Source organism: Amblyomma maculatum, chromosome 10, assembly GCF_055883805.1.
Source record: "Amblyomma maculatum isolate TAMU_Amacu chromosome 10, ASM5588380v1, whole genome shotgun sequence".
In the NCBI taxonomy this organism is placed as follows: domain Eukaryota; kingdom Metazoa; phylum Arthropoda; class Arachnida; order Ixodida; family Ixodidae; genus Amblyomma; species Amblyomma maculatum.
Window position 1 is genome coordinate 27740572 of NC_139353.1, and position 19936 is coordinate 27760507.

Here is a 19936-nt window from a genome sequence, read left to right on the forward strand (position 1 = left end):
GGTCCCTACTGAAAGTGTTGCTGCTTTTCTATGCCGCTACCTTTGCCAACCACTTTCATTGTGTTGGAGCAACTGCTTATAAAAAAGGGCGTAAATAACAGAAACTCGAGTTCTTTTAGATGGCAAAGGTTGGCGCACGCTGAAAGGTAACAACCTTCAAAAGATGCAGGCTCGTCAATGCAACGCGGCGGTTTAAAAAAAAAAAAAAAAAACTTTTGTAATTCGCGCCAAAGTGAACGTATGTGTGACGTCATTTGACGTCATGGCCCCCCAATTTTCATTGGTCGCTGGAGCCCATCAGCCGCCGTGTTTTGTACGTATGGCATCAAATAGTAATATACCAGTGTTAGTGCAACGCGGCTATGGGAGGGAGTCGACTAGCGTCTTTGAAAGTATCGAGGAAGCAACGGGCGCACCTCAGGCACCTCAGCAAAGCGAGGTGAACTTTCTTATTGCATTCTTCGTCCCATTTGCGGTGTTATCTTCATGCACGTACCGTACTTGCTTGCATAATGAAACCACTTTTGCCTTGAGATTTACGCGCTAGATTTTATTACCACGGTTTCGCTCCGTCCGTAGCGCAGACCTTGGTGCGGCGAGCTCGATGAACTTGACTGTGCGCCCTTGGCAGAATCAGCGAGGGCTTGTTCAGCGCTTTGCTGTGCACCGTGTGTGCGCAAAAAGTCGGCGCGCGCTCGGGGTTCGGAGAGGTGAAATGCTATGGAGGAAGCAGGACCTCGTGCCCCTCAAGCGGTTTGGCGAGCTTGAGATCAAGAGCGAAAATGTCCAACCTCTCTTAAACCATATCTAACGTCGCATTACACACACGTCATGTCGCCACGATTGGCTGTCGCCGCCGACCAAATCACCGGATCTAGCAGTGATGCAGAATCGGCGACACGATCACGGATGACCGCGCGGTTTTTGTGGTGACGTATGGGTGTACGGACGGACGGGTGGGCAGGCGGACGAGCACACATATGAAATAAAAATGTTGGTCCGAAGTTTTTTCCTAGCGCATTGAAGCCCCCCCTCAATTTATGTCAAACTTTTCTGTTAGGAAACCGGAGGCTTCGTTCCGGTTGGCGTAACTTAACCTGTTGCCAGACTATGCTACCAGTGTTCCCACCAAATTTGACGGCCAAAAGACATTGCCGTAAAATAAAAATTTGGCCGTGTAGCGTCAACCGGAAAACATGCGTGCCGATCGAACGGTCATTGTGTAACGGCAATCGCGGTATTTGAAAGCAGCTGAAAGGAGGAAAACATTGTCAAGAATAACCGGAAGAAAAAAGAAAAAAAAAAAACTTTCACAGCATGCGTAGTCGAAATTCGCAGCCGCCAATGGTCATAACGAGCGCGCGTAGAATAACCGGAAAAAAAAAAAAAAAAAAAAAAAAAAGAACTTTCACACTGAATGCAGATCGAGGTTGTCACACGGCAACTTTCAAGTGCAATCGAGCTCAAGCCTGCTTGACTTCAAGCTGCTTCCTCAATCGATCTTGAGATTTCAAGCACTCTCGAAAGCGGTTGTCGAGTAGCGCACATCAAGAAAATTTCTCAAGGCTCATTGAAAACGCCCCTGTAGCATGGGATGCTTCAATCCTTCTTGAAAACCTTAATGCAGATCGAGTTCAATGAGGATCGAAAGTACCGTGTGACAGAGGTATTACTCGCCCCATCACATATTGAACCAGTGGTAAAAAAAAGCCTCACCTCTGCTGACCTTTTTTTGGCTGAAGTGGTAGAGAGACATGGTAGAGAGAAATATTGAAGTAAATAAGTGAAGTACGAATGTGTGTTTTGTGGTGCGCACCCATAGGACTAGCATTCTTGCAAATTTTTTCATTGCCTGCATACCAAGTAAGTAGTAGAACGGTTTATTGTAACCTTCTATTCGAAAAACATTATTTACTGCAGAAGCTGTGGTAAAGCATAACATCACTTTCTTCAATCGGTTTTTTGTTCGTGCAACACTGTTGCATATGCTTATAAACATTATAAAATCTTTTCTCAGCAAATAATTAGAAGTGCCGGAATGCGTTTTTCTAATTTTTATTTTGATCACACGCGGCTTGTATGGTCAACTTCGCAGAAGTGGGACCGTTGACCGTACTACACTGCATGGACACAAACAACAGTTTCGAATGCAGACAGCATAACATGAGCAAAGCGACGCTAAGAGAACAGTTGGGAGCATTTCAGTGCGACGATAGAGATACAGTATAGCAGAGCATAGCATTTATCTTACGCGCTTTAGGTAAGCTATCATCCCGCAGTCCAGCTGCGGGATGCTAGTTTTGTAGTTTTGGAGAACAAACGAGGGACAGGCAGAGAAAGCGGCATGAGGAACCACCCCTATAATAGGGGTGCTTCTTCCCACGCATGGTGAGGAGAAGAACGAGGTTGGCCATCCACCGTCCACCGTCAGATTGATGTTGCCTGTTAAGGGTAAGTACCTTGGTGTTGCAGGCAGCAACAAAAGGCAACTTCTCAACAAAACCCAGGTTGGATTGCTCGAGGGTAAGAACTGATATACACTTTCTCTGTCGTGGATCAGTGGCGTAGGCTGGTGGCAAAATCTGAACTACTAGCAAGATGACTGCTGTGGTACCCCCGCCTTAAAGCCCTGCAAGTACTTGGCTAAGCATGGCTTGCTTGGCAAGGCCATGATTTCATGTCGTCTTAGATGTTCGTACAGCTGCGGGCTTCACATCTGCATGAGGATGCACTCGAGAATCCATAGCTGGTCATAACACATTCCCCGTGTTGATTTCCTAGAGGCTGGCTCAAAGCATGCTTTGACAGCAAGGCACTGTGTTGGTGGGAGGCCACTGATTTTTTCCTTCCAGCACAGTTTATGGGATTGACTGGGTTAATTCCCAGACTTCTTGAACACTCTTGTTGGCTTCAGCTTTTTCTATGCTTGGAATAAGTCGAGGGATTTTCGCTTTGTGAATTTTTTTCTTGAGAGTCACTGCTTGCTTCTTGCTACTGTTCATATGATTTGGGAGCGTCCCCATTTTAAAGAGGATGCTCTTATTCTCCTTTCAATTTCAAACTCTTAGGGAAATTGTTTGTACATATTCTAGCTAGTTTTGCACTGTCAAGTCTTATTTGCTGGTAATATGGCAGCACGGGTTATGTTTCTTTCGTCTCACCATTACAGTGGCAGGTTGGTGTGTTCGATATTCTGATTGGCTTCGAGGCAATGACTTTTTGGGCTCATGAGTGGCGTCATAAGGAATGTCTCAAATGAGACGGATCTGTTGCCGATCCAACAGTAGGCACATAAGCCATCATTGGCTAAATTGACTAAAGTATCTAAATATTGGGTATTCAATAGCCAAAAGCTGTACAAAAATTTTAAAATAAGATAAAAATAATTTGAAAAAAAAAAAAATTAAGTAGTCATGCAAAAATAAATAAAAAATAATGGAAATAAAGTAAAGAGGCTTTTTTACTTGCGCCTAAACACTTTTAACTGCCTCGTAGAATTTTTATAGTCATGCACATTTTATCCATGTGCCTGTTATGCTTCCTGTTATGTTACTCTCCTCGCACATTATAACAGGATCAGTGGGAAGCTTTCATGTTTTATTCGGACTCTTTATGGGTATGTTGTGGAGACTTTTTGCCTACAGAATGCAAAGTCAACGATTGAGAGGTGCTGACAAACTGATAACTATTTGCACACTCTAGTTTTTGGTCATTTCCTGACACAGAAATCTCGTGTGTGGCATCTACATTCATTTGTTTCCTTGCAGGCGGCAGTCATGAAATGTGCAACAGCATTCTTCGCAGCACCGGTGCAGGTGATTGTGCTCATGACTTCAACAGATGGTGGAATAAATGGCTGTCTTCTGAATTTGTGCGTTATGTGCTTGGCAAATTTCGTGTGAGGAAGGAGTGAATGGTTTTACTTGGGTTGTAGTGAATACAAGGCATTAACATTGGTGTATACTTTCGTAATACTCGGCTATCTGCCTTGAGCTATAACACTGAGCTGTCTACCAGGGCGGCCTTTGCTACCAATGCTGAACTTCGACCTCTGAGGCCTGGACCCGATGCCCCTCGAACTCCGGATGCCACTGGCGGCTTGCCAGGACCTCTTGAGCTCCGCAACATTCGTCCAGCCCAGGAGCCCTGCCAGATGTTTTTGACATTTGCGGCCACCACGAATAATGTGGGGGTCGCAGCCCATCTCAAGGCATCCGTTGACACCACATCCGAGGTCATTGGTGCTGCCAACCTCCGGCCCACGCGTCGTGCCTTGGTTGTCACCTTCCAAGACCCAGGAGACCTCGAGCGCTTGAGGGCTGCTATCTCCCGCATCGAGGCCACCAATGCCTCTATTAAAGTTCGGGATGTTCAGCTGTCTGGAGTCGAGCCAAATGACCACCCAGAGGACTTAACGGCAGCCATCAACCGTCAGAACTCCCCACTACATCTGGACCTCACAGCAAGCCAGGTGAGATAGTAATTTATCTAATGTTGGAGCTGTGGGTCCGTGTAATCGAGATTGACCCTTTCCCCACCTGCGTTCTCCTACCTTCGTGCAACGCGTCGCGTCAGCATTGACTATACTCATATTCGAGTCCAAGAGGACCTGTTGTGCACCTTTTGTGCGCAATATGGCCAATCCCTTTGGGCCTGTAAGCAGACTACATTCCCTGATAAGGCTCACTGTATTCATTGCTTGAGGTCACACCCTATTGCTCAGGGTCCCCGACCAATCTAGGACCCAAACGCCGAATGTACCCCATGCGAAGCAGCTTGTATGCCCGCTCTACTGGTCATATGTCCTACAATATTCTACAGAGGGAAAAACTAATTATGGCTCTTAAGATTTCGGCCGCTTCCCACTCATTCCTTAACTTTAATTTTGTAAAAGTCAGTTTAGACCACACACATTGCACAACTTCCCCAATTGTTAAATGTATTCAAGACAACATTAGGCTACTATAACTGCTGTCTACCATTTTTACGTTATACTAACAAAAATGAATTTGTAGGAGTTCCCTCTATATTTCCCAAAGCCTGCTTTACTGACTCCTTATAACGTAATTATATTTGATGTCCTTATAACCCATTATAAGTCTTTACAAGTTGTTGCCATTTCGTATTCTACATTGACTGATCATTTTGTTTCTATAGCATTGTATATGCTGCCTTGTGCAGATTTCGAAGCTTTTCTTGCTTTGCTGGCGACTTGTCTACAGACTTCACATTCAGATAAAATTATCATGGTGGTGTCTTTGATGCAGAAAACAATCCTGTGGGTTGAAGTTGTTACTGAGCTTAGAGGAACTTGTGCTCAAGAATTTACTGCATCCAGTAACCTGGCTAAATCCAAGCTCTGTGTCGAGATACGCCCATATGCCACCAGTTGGATTGATCTCACCTTGCCTTCTAATTTTCTCAACAAGGGCTGTTCTTGCCCAGCCATTCCCAGTTTATTACCCTCTGGGCTCTGATTAATTACTTATTCTTTTATTCCTCAGCATTTTTGACAATTCAGGCAATCCACCGAAGCCAGTGCCAGTCATTTGATAAACCAGCAAGCACCTGTGCACTGGTTTCAGTGTTCTACAATCATTCGCTCTATTCGGAGCCTGCCAGTGATCCTGCGATTGCAAAATTGAACGGAATTTTTGTGAAACTATCCACTGAAAACTTGCGTTCAGTCAAATCTAAATTTCCTGAGGGGTCTATTTTACGGATAGCTGATTGGTACATAAAGTAGTCCCGTGTGCGAGCTCATCGCTGCCGTTTTCAACACATTTCGGGTTCTCGACAGAGAACTTGCCAGCACATAATTTATTATAATGCTCTTACTACATATGCACTTATAATAGATCTAGCATCACAAGCACATGCAACAATTATAGGGAAGAAATTTTCTTTGCGGCTGTGTAGAAATTTTTCTTTGGCAAGCTACATTAACGTTTCCAGAACACTCGAAGCTCCCCTAAAATGCCTACTCTATGAGGGTCTGATTGTACTTATAGCGTTTCCCGATACTGTAAAGCTGCTTCCGAGTACTTGCATTGCTACAGAGGATTCTTCTTTGGACATACCTTTCCAGGCTAACATTAGATGAATTAGTATTATTGTACATTTTTGTATTAATTCAGGATCCATCTTTCACTGCAACGGAGGTTCAAGCTCTGATTTGATAGACATGACCTCTTTCCCAGGCCCTCACCTTATCTCTTCTTATTTTGTTCTTGCCATATCTCTTAATTTTTCATCTGTCTCCAAGTTTGCCTTGCATTTAGGTTACTTCCCTCATGCAGAGAATTTGTTGAGTTATAATATACCCAAACCCGAGCAGACCACCACACCTTCTGAGTTCATACTGCTACCAATATGCTTTAATTCGTCCTTTTTTACAATGCTTCAATATTTGCTTTCTGGTTGCCCATGCTACTTTTTATCCTGAAATAAATTACTTCACAGGCATCAGTACTGTTTCACACTATGGCCGAAGTTCTGTCCAGGCCTTTTACAGTTTGCGTGAGTTACAACATGATTATTAGCAGCGAAAGCATCTCGTGGTTTCTAATTTTTCTGGCCTTCATTGCAGTTGACAGTGTTTGGCTTCCCTTGGTGTTTTCTGCATTCTTTAAGATAGCGTTGCTGTTTAGGAAATCCATTCCTTCTTACCTTTGCCTCCATCGAAACGCAGACGCCGCGGTTGGGTTCGAACCCGGATACTCCGGCACAGTAGTCGGGCATCTTGCCAATCTTACCACTCCACCACCCGGGCGGGGCGGACACCTCAACCGCGAGTAGGAACTTATGCAGCTCCAAAGACAGTCCGCCCACTTCCTAAAGACATGCACCCCCTCATGCATGCATCGCAGCGTGGGATGTCAGCCCAGGTTAAAGATCCCCAGGTGGTCGAAATTATTCCGTAGCCCTGCACTGCGGCTCCCCTTTCTCTCTTTCCACTTCCACTCCCACCTTCATCCCTTCCCTTAAGACAAGGTGCAGGTGTCCACAGAGCAAGTGTGACAGATACTGTGCCTTTCCTTTCATGTGAACCAATTATTAATGATTGATTGATTAAATGTTTTTTATTGAATGGGAAGGCTCATGGCCATGGATGGGGATAAAGGGGAGTAGACAGAATCTTCAATGTTTAGGTCGTCACTCAAATCACATTGCTCTAACCAGGCCACTAAGCGAGCCATACTTGGCAAATGTCATCTGTGTGTTAGCATCAGTTTCTAGAAGGGAATGGTAGTTCAGGCGGTAGGGTTTAATCTCAGAGCGTCCAGTAGAAAAAGCAGGGCAATGCCAGAGTAGATGAGATATGCTGCCGCGAGTTAGAGTCGTACAGTGGGGGCACGTAATCATTTTCTCTGTATGCTGACGCCAGCGAGCCATAATACGTGGCGTGTAAGCCGCATGGGCAATGAGCTTATTCAAAAAGACTTCTTGACTTCGGGTGAGGTGGGTTTTCTCGTAAAAGGTGGGTCTGGTGTGGCCACCTGCATGCGATGCTGACTGAGGCTATGAAGACTGGTCCGAGTATATAATGCATAAGGGCAAGAGAAGGGGTGGGTTGCCCGCCCAAGATCGAGTAAGGATTAATCAAAGGGGTGGGGAAGTAAATGTGGACATCCCGCCTGCCAAGGCAGCCGCGGCGTGTGCCGCCGCATTGCCCCCTGATTCGTCCGAGTGACCTGGGGTCCAGTGAATAGTGACAGTTCTGGTCGCGAGTTGGTGGTGTTTAAGGAGTCGCTGTATGGCCGTAGCTGTTGCATCTTGTGAACCACGCATCGATTAAAAGTGAATTTGCATCTATGGGCTAGGTATGCGATGACAACCCTTCCCTTTCAGGCGCTTATGCCTGCCACCTACCTCAGGGTACACCTCTTCATGCTGAACTCCTGGCGATTTGGGGAGCCTTGTCAGGAGTGCCTTGCACCGGAACTGGTTCAATACGTATTCTTACTGATTCCTATGAAGCTTACAAGGAAATCGCTACCAATTATTAATGCGAAAGCATTACTTCGCTATGTGCACAGATGACTGTGTCCGCAGCAGTTGTGAGTAATTCAGAAGCGGTAGAGGTTAATGAGTGGTGTCAATCGATAGAGGATGACCTAATGTTGTTGCCAAAAAAATAGGCCAATTTAATTAGGCCAGTAAGTTTATTAGGTAATTAAAATAACTGATTAAGAGGAAAGGACAGGCGCAGTTTCTGACACACTTATGTGGACACCTGAACCACGCTAAGGGAAGGGAGGAAGGTGGGAGTGAAAACGGAAAGAAATGAGTGCCGTGTCAACGATATGACAGCTGAAAAAGGGCATAGGAAGGGATTTGCCCGCAATTTGAAAAGTACCAAAGAATAAAATGGGCAAACAAGAAGTGAATTAAGCAACATGAAGCAACTAACAGCAGCATCTGTGCTTTCGCATTACTCCAATGCAGATTCTGCAGGGCTCTTTAATTTTTTATTATTCTCTAGCTTTGGCCTTTTTTAGAGCGCAGTTCTTTGGCGCCCATTGCATAACCAGCTCCACTTTCGCTCCCATCTTCCTTCGTTCAGAAACAAGTGTGATACAGATACTGCGCCTTTCCATTATAGTGAAAGTGGAGCTGGTTAGTAGTAAAAACATTTATTTTAACAGAGGAGTTCGCACCCCGAACTCCTCTGTTAAAATAAATGTTTTTACTACTAACCAGCTCCGCTTTCACTCCCACCTTCCATCATTCCCTTACTGCATGATTCAGGTGTCCACAGAAGCAAGTGTGACAGATTCTGTGCCTTTCTATTCCTGTGAACCAATTATGAAAGGAGGAATCAACATTTATTAGGCCTGAAATAATTCGTTGGTGCATGCAGGCACCAGACGGGGTGGTTGCCTAGTTGCAGGACCCATATGTTCTCAGCAGCTCCTGGCCTCTGTCTGTCAGTGCGAGCTGAATCGATAGGGCGGGGCTGGATAACAAAGTCTTCCATCGCTGAAGGAGTTGGGGTTTGGGGGTATTGGCGGGAAGGAAAGGAGGGGGGGGGGGGGGGGTCTTGAGTTTTGTGCATTCTGCCAAAACGTGCGGTAGGGTGCCCTTTTCTTTTTTGCAAAAAGGGCAGAGCATATCGTGTTCCGCAGGGTACATGCGGGTCATCAGTGCGGGATGCTCAATCGATCCGCCTGCGCTTGACACAGGATTGTCTGTTGCCTGGTGAGTTTGGGGTGTGGTTCTGGCAGTCTGCACCTTTCTGCTCGGTACATCTGGGCAATCTCCTGAAAGCTGGTAACGGGACGCTTCAGAGCTCAAGTGGAAGACGTGACCACACATGGTACACACTGCTAAGATAATAATTCATGAGAGCGCCCACATCGAACTGCAGGGTAACATGTGCAATAAACGAGAATTCACACACTCACAGAGAAAAGCATCATATTTTCATGTAGTTAGTCCGGATCTCTAGCCGATCGTCCCTTGGCTTTCGAGGAAGACCTGATCCAGATCTATACCCCGCTCTGATTTTCCTTTAAAACATATATTGCTAGAAATTCGATGAGACACATGCTAACTTTGGCTACAGCGTTCTCAAGTCAGTTTCAGATATTTGTGAAGGTCCTTTCTTTTCGCCTGCAGCTTGTTGGATTAGTCTCTTCGCCGCGCAACATTTCTATGGGCCCACGCGCTGCCTCCCGCAACCTCCCGATAACTTAATTGCTCTCTGCATTTCTCCAACCACAAAGCTTCCTTCATGACAGTCAAGAACTGTTAGTGGAGTGTTTCTTGAAGGAATATGTGTGAAAAATAAAATAGCTGTCTGTAATAATATATACATGTCTTGCTCGAAATCTTTGCCTCAATCTATCAAAAAAGGTGAAACAGCTGACGAGCTGCGCTCAAATTTCGCATTAGGAAGCTGGGGCAAGCTAAGGTCCAGCGATGACCCTGACATTCAGTTCAAGGCCGTCGAATGGGCCGCCGTCGCCAAAGGTGGAGACCTTTGGCGACGCCGGCCTGCGGCACGCTAGCTGACTTCCCCATATTCCTCCCACTTATTGTGAATAAAGTTTTACCAGCCTCGTGCAGTCAGGTCGCGTCGGGCGGCTGGATGGGACTGGGGGTGCGTCTTCTTGTCTTTCGGTTCTCCGGGTTGGTCGGGTCTTTGCTTTGGTCTGGTCTCTGGTCAGTTCATGTGCTCTCCTTGTCTTCAGGTCCGGGCTGGCGGCTGGGCGGCAGTAGTTGGTCGGGTCTGGGCAGGAAGAGCTGGGGCGAAGCTGCGCAGCGTTACCCCAAGGCTCTCGGTCGATGGTCCCGGCGTAAGGATGGCGTCGATGCTCCAAGGCGAGGATGGGGATGACCGCCCTACTTCTCCACCAAAATGTTAATTGGCGAATGAACTGCAACAGGGTGGCCATGCGGACTAGTTGGTTTGAATCAAGCATAATGCAACCAGCGAACAAAACGGAACACAAGAAGGAGTACACAGGACAGCGCTGGATTAACAACTGAAGCAAGCGAACGGCACAACATGGTGACATGGTGAAGGATAATTTAATGGCTGGCCTAGCGCGAGGGCTCTTCTCGAGCCACTGCCGATCTTCTTCTTCGCAACACTATATATATATATATATATATATATATATATATATATATATATATATATATATATATATATATATCCTGGGGGAGGCTTGCACTTTGCTAATGTAGCCTTCCCTGTGTGGCTTTCTCTTGTATTTTAAGGCGGAAACCTTTAATAGTTCATTGTCAAGGTCATCTGCCGTTTGACAATGAGCTATTAAAGGTCTCGACAGCAATCAGATTCCATGAACTTTGCATAGATACAACCAGCATTAAGAAGCACAGAGACTGCACAATACTCAATGACATAGCAAAGCTAGACAGTGATGCCACAAGTGGCACAAAGATGCAGTGCTATCCAGACGGTGGTAGCATCAAATGCGACAAATTACATCAAGTATGCTTTTGACAGAGTACAAGTCCTCCCTGAGTCAGCGAGGTCCCTTTGTACTTTAACCACATATCGTGCCCCGAAGCAAACGGTTCAAGCAAAAGAAATGCATGCGATGGCAGGAAGATGCGACCGCTCACTGATCTTCAAAGCATTTTAACTGCGTGAAGCAGGTTCAAGATCATCCCATCAGAATCAATACAGGAGGTGAAGACTGCGGTGACTCGTTGACCTCTAAAACACTTCAAGTGGGCACTACATGAAGGCCAAATTTTTTGACCAAAAGCGCTGATATCTCCCCCAAGGATTGACAGCATGCGCATGACGTACCACACTTCATACCATTTGTTCAGAGCAACGAAGAGGGAAAGCCGCCACTCACTGGCCTCTTATCAGAGCTGTGATAGCGTAAGCTACCCTGCCACCTTAACAAACAGTGAGCTTACAATAGTAACTATAGTAGTAACAATAGCAGCTAGGAAGCTAAGCTACTGAGTTTCTATATTGAAAGGCTACAAAAGCAAAAGAACAATATATATATATATATATATAATATAGTGTTGCGAAGAAGAAGATCGGCAGTGGCGCGAGAGGAGCCGTAGCGGCACAACAAGCGCTGGTCCAGCGAGCTCGTGTGGCGGCCCAGACCAATGGAGTCCCAGAATAAGGGACTCCACCTAGTATTGTAAGGGGCGCGGCCCACTAGGGGTGGCTCTTCAAGCAACCTCTCCTTTTGTATTAAATGCTTGCCCAGGGTAAGGAATTGCTCAGTAATAAAAAGACGACCGCTAACAGGAGTGAAAGTGGAAAGAGAGAAATAGGAGTTCGCATCGGGGTAAATCAGTTGCTATGCAGTCTTACAAGGAGAAGCATCGGCGATGCGCCGAAGCCAGAAAATGGCAACAGGCTCTAGAGACTGCTGAACAACGTGAACAACGGCTAGCAAAACGGAGAGCGCAAAACGCTGCTAGACGAGAGCGTCGTGCACCTATAGACACTTGTATACGTCTGGTGATGATCCTGCATGGAGTCTTCAGAATGCCCTGGACACTGATGATTCGGCATCAACAACAGGACGACAAGAATTGCAGAGTAACCAAGAACGGTGGAATGCAACCAGGCGACAACGACGTGCTCAGGAGACTGCTGAAGAACGAGAGAAAAGGCTTGAGAAAGAAATGAGTTCGCTATGCTGCCACACAGGCAAAACGGTATGAAGAGCGTAAAAGACAACATGCAGAAGAGACCGAGGAGATGAGAGCCGAACGTTTGAAGAAAAGATGTGAATCTTGGCTACTGCTGGCCTGATCGAACAGACTCGGGACGTAGAAGAGCAAAGACGTTTGGACTACGCTCGACTGGTTGGTGAATGTGATTCCGCGACGCAGGAGTTTCACCGCTGTTTCACGAATAATCCATTCGGAAGCGTTGATTCAGTGTGTGATCGCCTATGGCATAAGAATGACCTAATACCTACACTACATACCGAACCTTAAGCGCAACCATTGCAGAAGTTTAACCAGAGCTAAACCGCTAAACTACTGCCAATTTTTTATTTCCACCAGATGCGGTGTGGTATCGTGTGGGAAGGATGCCTCGTCCCGTCAAACCAGTGTCTCCCAACAGGCTGAGCATACATCAGGGTGAAGAGGCGTGTCCGACACCTCAGAGTCTCGAGACGCGACGGGCCAACTCAAGAGAGGCAATGGAAAGAACTTTCCTTCCACCATGGCGTCTGGCCAAAGTCTGGCATCCGCCCGCCGTTCTTGACTACGGTCGGTCTTGTCCATCGGGGTCTTGACAAAGTGTCTTCCTATTTTTTTTTTTTTTACAAAAAAAAAAAAAAGAAAACATAAGTAAACAAGGAGGAGGTGGTTGTCTATTCGCAGGCAACCTCGTGAGGGCGCACATGTATGCTCAAGAGCACGTTGCTCAAGAGTCAAGCCTTCTCTTTTGTGCGCTTTCTCAACTTGCTGTGTAGTAACTGGTTTTACAGTGAAGTAGAATATTGTAAATTATTTATAGTAGTACTAAACCACGACCGGCTTTATTACGTAATAAAACCGGTCGGGTCGTGGTAGCAGCTTACCAGCGCCAAAAAGTCAACGCATTGACAGCGCCCCCTGCCTTTGTACGGGGGCCACCATTGAGGATCGAGAACTACGTAACGCAACAACCGCCCTTAAGATCACAGGGCTACTGCTGCGTTTGATCGTTTAATGGCGGCTTTTGTGTTGCGTTCGCGTTAGCTTTGTTCATCTGCCTTTTTTGTCGTTCGCAGACAGAAGCAGCAGCACGCGTTACGATGGAGCCTTCCCCGGCGTTGGCGTGCTACATCAGGGGCTGTCCCAACGAGTTTGGTATGGTCGACCCCAAACAGCTCCTCTACGTCTGCACGGCGGACGACATTCAGTGCAAGGCATGGCTCACGGCGATACCAAAGGTCTCTCTTAAAGACGTTGACGACAAGTTGTGCCTGTGTTCGCTGCACTTCGAGAATGGCGTCAACGTTGGCGGCGATTCTCTGCCTACCATATTCCCGCCCTTGCCTGGAACTTCGGAGATTATAACGGACGATCCGCTACCACCAGCACCCGTCGTGCCGCCGATCAGGATCAAGGAGGAGCCTGTTGACGTAAGTGCTGCGATGTTCAGTGTAGGAAATTGCTCTGCAGTACCGTTGTGGCGTAACAGAAATCACATTGAACTCTCACCTTAACCTTACAAAGCAAAAGCACGGAGCGGTAAATATTGGTTTATTTTGGTATGCTTTGCACTGGTACACGCCTGAACGGAACTGTTACAGCACTTTGATTGTTCTGCTTGGGTGGAACGCTAGGCATTCGGAAAAAAAAAAATATATATATATATTAACGGGTTTTGGCCAGAAATATGACTGCCATTTCAGTTTTATGACAACGAACCTAACAAAAAAAAAAAACAAATTAATACCTCAAGATGCAGTGCGTTTGAAAACAAAGACATGCCGCGATGTACCAATATACTTTATCTTATGGCGTGTGCTAGTGCTTATTTGAGGGATGCCGAAGGGACATTTAGCGCCAAAGTTTGTCGAGAAAAAAAAAAGCATAGCACTCGTCGCAACGACACGGCTTACTTCCGTGACCACAAGATGCTGATCGAACGCGAGATCAGGATTGCAGCTGTCTAGGGCATGTTGCCGGTGTCCATGCTCTGCTGCCTGCCCTGGCTGCAGGTTCACTGGTGGAACTTACTACTGAGAGCAGCACTACAAAGGGAGCTGTTGGAATAATTGAAACTTCAGAGCTAGTCAGGAAGTTCCTGCAACTCAATTTTCTGGACTGCGGTACAAACCTGCTATAGCTTAACGGGGACGTTGGTGATACATGTTGAAAGGTGAGTAGCGCAAAAGACACGGGACCGCACTTGTCCTGTTCTTTTGCTTTTGTAGCCTTTCAATATATAAACTCAGTAGTTTCCTAGCTGCTATTGTTACTACTATAGTTACTATTGTAAGCTCATTGTTTGTTAAGGTGGCAGGGTAGCTTACGCTATCACAGCTCTGATAAGAGGCCAGTGAGTGGCGGCTTTCTCTCTTCGTGGCTCTGAACAAATGGTATGAAGTGTGGTACGTCATGCGCATGCTGTCAATCCTCAGGGGAGAAATCAGCGTTTTTGGTCAAAAAATTTGGCCTTCATGTAGTGCCCACTTGAAGTGTTTTAGAGGTCGACGAGTCACCGCAGTCTTCACCTCCTGTATTGATTCTGATGGGATGATCTTGAACCTGCTTCACGCAGTTAAAATGCTTTGAAGATCAGTGAGCGGTCGCATCTTCCTGCCATCGCATGCATTTCTTTTGCTTGAACCGTTTGCTTCAGGGCACGATGTGTGGTTAAAGTACAAAGGGACTTCGCTGACTCAGGGAGGACTTGTACTCTGTCAAAAGCATACTGATGTAATTTGTCGCATTTGATGCTACCACCGTCTGGATAGCACTGCATCTTTGTGCCACTTGTGGCATCACTGTCTAGCTTTGCTATGTCATCGAGTATTGTGCAGTCTCTGTGCTTCTTAATGCTGGTTGTATCTATGCAAAGTTCATTGAATCTGATTGCTGTCGAGAAGCGCATTTGCTACAAAAATTATTTGAAACAGCTGAAACTGAAGCAATGAATTCCGCTCTTTAATGTGGAACGCTACCGTTCAGCGTGCCATGCTGATAAAGGGCCCATGTTTGGCTCATTGTGGCCCATGTTTGGCTCAAAACTGCTGTGACAGATTTTTGAAGGGAGCAAGGTCTGCTATGCAAGGTTCCTGCATAATGACCCATTTGATATTACCTGAACATTTACGCCCCTTCACGCTGGCATGAATTAAAAAATCTCCAGATTTTCTATCTCGCCAGGTTGGCAGGTATGCAAAGCTTAGTTGAAGGACGCGTTTCTGTATACATTAGGTGTCGGTGCTGAAAACACGAGACCTAGAACTTGTTGTGTTCTAAAATACCTCTCGTATGCTGTTGTGGGCGGTCCTATACATATTTGTAAGTAGTTTTGTGTCTCTCATAGCCATATAAATAGTCTGCGCCCGACATCATGGGCGCCATGATGTCAGCCCTGCATACAACAGTGCAGGCAAGAACATGCTTCAATGGGCATTTTGTAAACCCTATAGGGATTATGCGCCGGTGCCTGCGATGCGCTGCAGTGTGGGTGAGTAGCTGTTTTGTAGTAGTCGGTAGGACTAGGGCCACAGGGGGGTGATTGGAAAATTAGAAAGCAAAGGAGCTATCAGAATGCTGGCAGCATGTATAGACCGGGTACACCAATGTGCACAGGAAGAATAAAGATGTGAGCATATACAGAGTTATTCCTCATAGCACAGATACCACCAGCACATACAGGTGCATATGTATGCAGTGGCACCTGTGCATTCTTTTAGGCAATCTAGTGAGCATAGTGTTGGTCTAAACAGGGAGCATTTGGCACTTCATCTGCTGCTTTTGAACAAACATGTTTTCCCCCGAATGGTAACATAAATTTCTTGTGTACATTCAAGCTCGGGGTGCACCTTCATAATAAGTTATTACTACAATCCTTTGATAGTTTGCTTTATTCTTTATTCAATGATTACCCCGCTTAGCCCGAGGGCGCTACCGCAGGGGTGTTACAGAGTGGAAAAAAACACATCTTCATTTATGGAGCACACTGGAAAAGCATTTTAATGTTACTATCTCCATCAGTTGGAATGTTTTGTACAAAATCTTGCACAATCCTGCAAAAAAATGTGACCTTTGTGTAGGGAACTAACAGGGTGTCTCTCTTGTGGCTTGGATATATATGCTGCTTCAGCACTGAAATTTGCAGTGGGACCAAAAATTGAAGTTAAAAAAGGGTGAAATCTCTCAAACCGTACTGGTTATACTTCCTCTGTGTTTCAGTTATGCAGAGTACTGGAGAGCTCTTCCTGCCTTCTGTGAGGGCTTGATCATGATAAAATTCTCAACTGCCATTGTTTTCATGTTTTTTTTTTTTTTTTGTTTTTTAGCAAAGATAGTGTGCTCTTTTTTCTTTTTTTTTTTTGTGAGAGGTAAGGTTTTATTTTTACTGACAATATAGCACTCCTGGAACACCAGAGCCATTTTGCTACTCACGAAACTGGACAAAACTAAATGATGGCTTAGGGGGCCATTAAAAGCTTCTCTTTCACTTTGTTTTTCTCTCTCTCTCTTCCAGGACTATGAGCAAACGGGGCCGCAGTCATCTGAGCTCGAGAGCAGTGTCAACCTTGACAGTCTGCCTGCATGGGAGGTAAGATTTAACATGCTGCATGACATGTGCAATTTCATGTGCTGTTTGTCACGCAGCATGGTCCTTCTGAAGTGGGTGGGTTTTTTGCTGCGCTGGTTTCTTGCCTTTTGTCAGGCCTTACGATTGTGGCATGTCCCTCTAGACGGATCTGCTCTGGCCTCTTGTGCTCCACATTTGTGCCCGCTTTTGGCCTGTGACATTCAGTTTGGCTCTGCTTTGATCTCGGAGAACACATGGCAAGCCGGTGCTGTTGAGCCCTCAACATGATTCCTCTCCTGTGGTGCTTGTTGCCCTCAGTATTTCTCCTCTATCTTGTGCCTTTAGCATTGCAGACTTGCCTCTATCCATTGCGGACGCATTCTGGATCTGGGCGTGCTGTGCCTTCGACCCTTTTTTCACCCTTCACCAACATTGTGTCCACCCCTTTCTTATGTTCGACAGTGTTACTCCAGACCTTTTTTCACCCTTCGACGGCATTGCCTTTGCCATTATTGCCTTTGCAACGTGCTCCCGAGCTCTGTCTGATTAAACCCTGAAGGCTGGCCTGGCCAAACAAAAGCCTCCTTTTCGCGCAGGAGGTGATGAACCTGCTTGAAAACGGATATGGGTGCTGAGAGGGAAGCATAGCACTTACACCTCCAGGGGTGGAAGTGCTGCTCCATTTGCTCCATTCTGCTCCAAACTGCTTCAAACTGGCTGTCTTGATGTTCTGCCATCAAGGTTAGCAGGACACGGGAACAATATCGCAGCACCAGGGGCAAATATATCATGCATCTTGCACTGGGCACAAATGAAATTTTTGTAAGGGAGGGAAGCACGGAGCATAATCAGTATTTGTTCGAAGTAAATTTAGTATGAGCCACAGGCGATTGAAGGGAATAATTAAAAAAAAAATGCACTATGTGTGTAACATAGCACCTCCTTTCAGCCTTTTGAATCACCTGTGGAGAGAGAAGCGAGAGCAGCAAGTGAAGCAGATAGCACAAGCTACTGTGAGCAGTTAGGAAACTTGTCCAACTGCAAAAACTGCACGACTTATTCTTATGGTTCTGCTGTGAGAACAAGCAGGCACTTCACCATTGAACCTCTTTGTCAGTGACAAGCTTGTCAGGCCTATGACAGACAAAATCATACTTGAAGTGTTATGGGTTGGTACGCCAAAGGTGTCAATCACTAGGAAGCCTGTCAAGAGTGTTGGAAAGCCATACTGGGCCTATCGCCAAGATGCTAAAAATGAGCCCCAGCATTGCTCAAGTAAAGAATGATAGAACTATTGGCAGGAGGCAGTGAAGTAAAAATGTTGAAGGATGAAAAGGTTTCCCTTCAGTGCCATCTATATTTCCTGAAGGCACTGCTGACCAGTGCTCAAGAATTTATCAGCAGAGGCATAGGATAAAAGAGGATATGCACAAGATAGAGAGCGGGAGTGTCGTGCACATTAATCTGAGCTCCAAATTAGTGGTGCTGCTTGAGCGCATCGAAGTGGTAGACTCGACATTTGAATCTGTCAAGTCAAAATTTGAGAATGCTTTAGGTCACACTAGGTGTTCAGTTATGAAGTGCACCAGCAAGCATTCCTTTTGCTGTGGTTCTGTCCCAAGTTGTTGACCGTTTGTCTTGTCAGGGATGAGTGCAAAGTTGGAAGGCATTGAACTTGCATAAAAAGGAATCAGATTGGATATTTTATATTTCAGAAAGAGAAAACTGCAGTTATCAGAGGGCATTTACCTTAGGAACCTGCTCCAAAACATAATTAAACGGCTCCAAAACTCTCGTTCATTGCTCCAGAGCTGCTCCAAAATGGCTTTATTACTGTTCCCAAAGTTGCTCCAAAATGCTTAAGCCTGCTTCCACCCCTGCACCTCATCATCCATCTAAAGTGCATCGCAAGATCCTTCAATAAGCGTTTTTGCTACGAGCAGATCCACACCAAAAGAGCTTCCACGGCGTGTTGGATCCACATGCGCTCACCTTTGAATATCTTGGTTTCTAAATAGTATGAGGGGTTAACCACACACCCGTGGTAGCTGCAGAATCACTTGACACATTTTCCCATTCATGAGGAGGTCTCGTGTGTTGAGGCTCGAGAAGCTTCATGTTCTTGTCAGTGCCGCATAATGACAAAATACATGACCTTTTTGTTAACATGAGAACTTGGGCTAGTTGGTTGGTATTCATGGTAACTGAGCATGAAAAAGACTATGGCACGCTCAGCTATCATGTTACCTTTGTTTTTGCATCCGCACACTGCGCTGAAAAGTGACCTCACTTCAGGCACGTATAATGCACAAGCAATTTCCTCGCTTTAGACCTCTTTCTGTGTTCCGTGTTCTGCGGCCACTGTCTCCGTACATTCAGTTGGGACTGCTTTCACTCATACCAATACTGCATTTATCTTCGCTTGTTTTGGGGAGCATGAACTTTGGCCTCTCAAGCTTGTAGCCAAATTCCCCCTTTCGACGGTCTTTAGCTCCACAAGCCTTGTGCATCACAAACTGCTCACCTAGCTGGCCGGCTGTAGTCACCGTACTAAGGCCTGGCCTATCCCAGACCCAGTACCGCACATTCTTAGTCAACCAGCTGTAAAAACCTGCTCCAGCCCTATGCAGTGCAGAATTTTCTTGTGGTCTCTGGATGCCTTCTCTTCTTTGAGTGGCTTCTGCATGTTTGACAATTTTGTAGGCAAAACTCTGTATATAATATAGAAGAAGGAGGGCAGACACCAGGCCACCTGTCACTCTTTTAATCCATGGCAGTCAGTGTCCCAGCATGGCGCTCCTTAAAAACAATGTCCACAGCTTGTTTTTAAGGACCTGAAGCGGCGGGCAGTGACACGCGCGCACAGGCGAAGGCGCTTGGCGGTGAAACATGTCTTGACAAGCGTGGTTTTCATAGTGCTGAAAGGGCCAAAACGGCGCCACTCTGATTTGGCGCCCTTGCATCCAATGGCCTGGCTGCTGCGGTGTTGAGGATACCACATGATGGTGGCGGAACGTAACTGAGTGTGATAGCTTTCGAAGCTGCCTGGGGAAGAAACTGAAAGTTGTCAGTAGACGCCTGTGGCGTTCAGTTCGGTTTGGTTCAGTTTCTGTGCTGGAGTCTAACTGTGGTTGTCTTCTGTGCTGTTACAAAACTTGCCCCTAAATGTGTCAGACTGAACCCTGACTGACTGAGCCCAGCCTGTAC

The 19936-nt window shown here is 46.1% G+C and overlaps 1 protein-coding gene across 4 annotated transcripts in view; it reads left to right on the forward strand.

Annotated features, from left to right (window-relative positions):
• The first annotated feature begins 316 nt into the window (after nt 1-316).
• Nucleotides 317-19936, forward strand: part of LOC146175967 (uncharacterized) — a 47018-nt gene continuing 27398 nt past the window's right edge. For 2 of the 4 annotated variants that reach the window (XM_084582329.1, XM_084582331.1), the window contains exons 1-4: nt 317-439; nt 4018-4471; nt 13239-13592; nt 16676-16750. In XM_084582329.1, the coding sequence (XP_084438455.1) occupies nt 363-439; nt 4018-4471; nt 13239-13592; nt 16676-16750 (960 nt within the window). In that variant the 5' untranslated portion in view covers nt 317-362. Of the gene's footprint in view, nt 440-3767; nt 3816-4017; nt 4472-13238; nt 13593-16675; nt 16751-19936 lie in introns of all 4 variants that reach the window. The other 2 variants (XM_084582330.1, XM_084582332.1) reach the window with 2 other exon arrangements.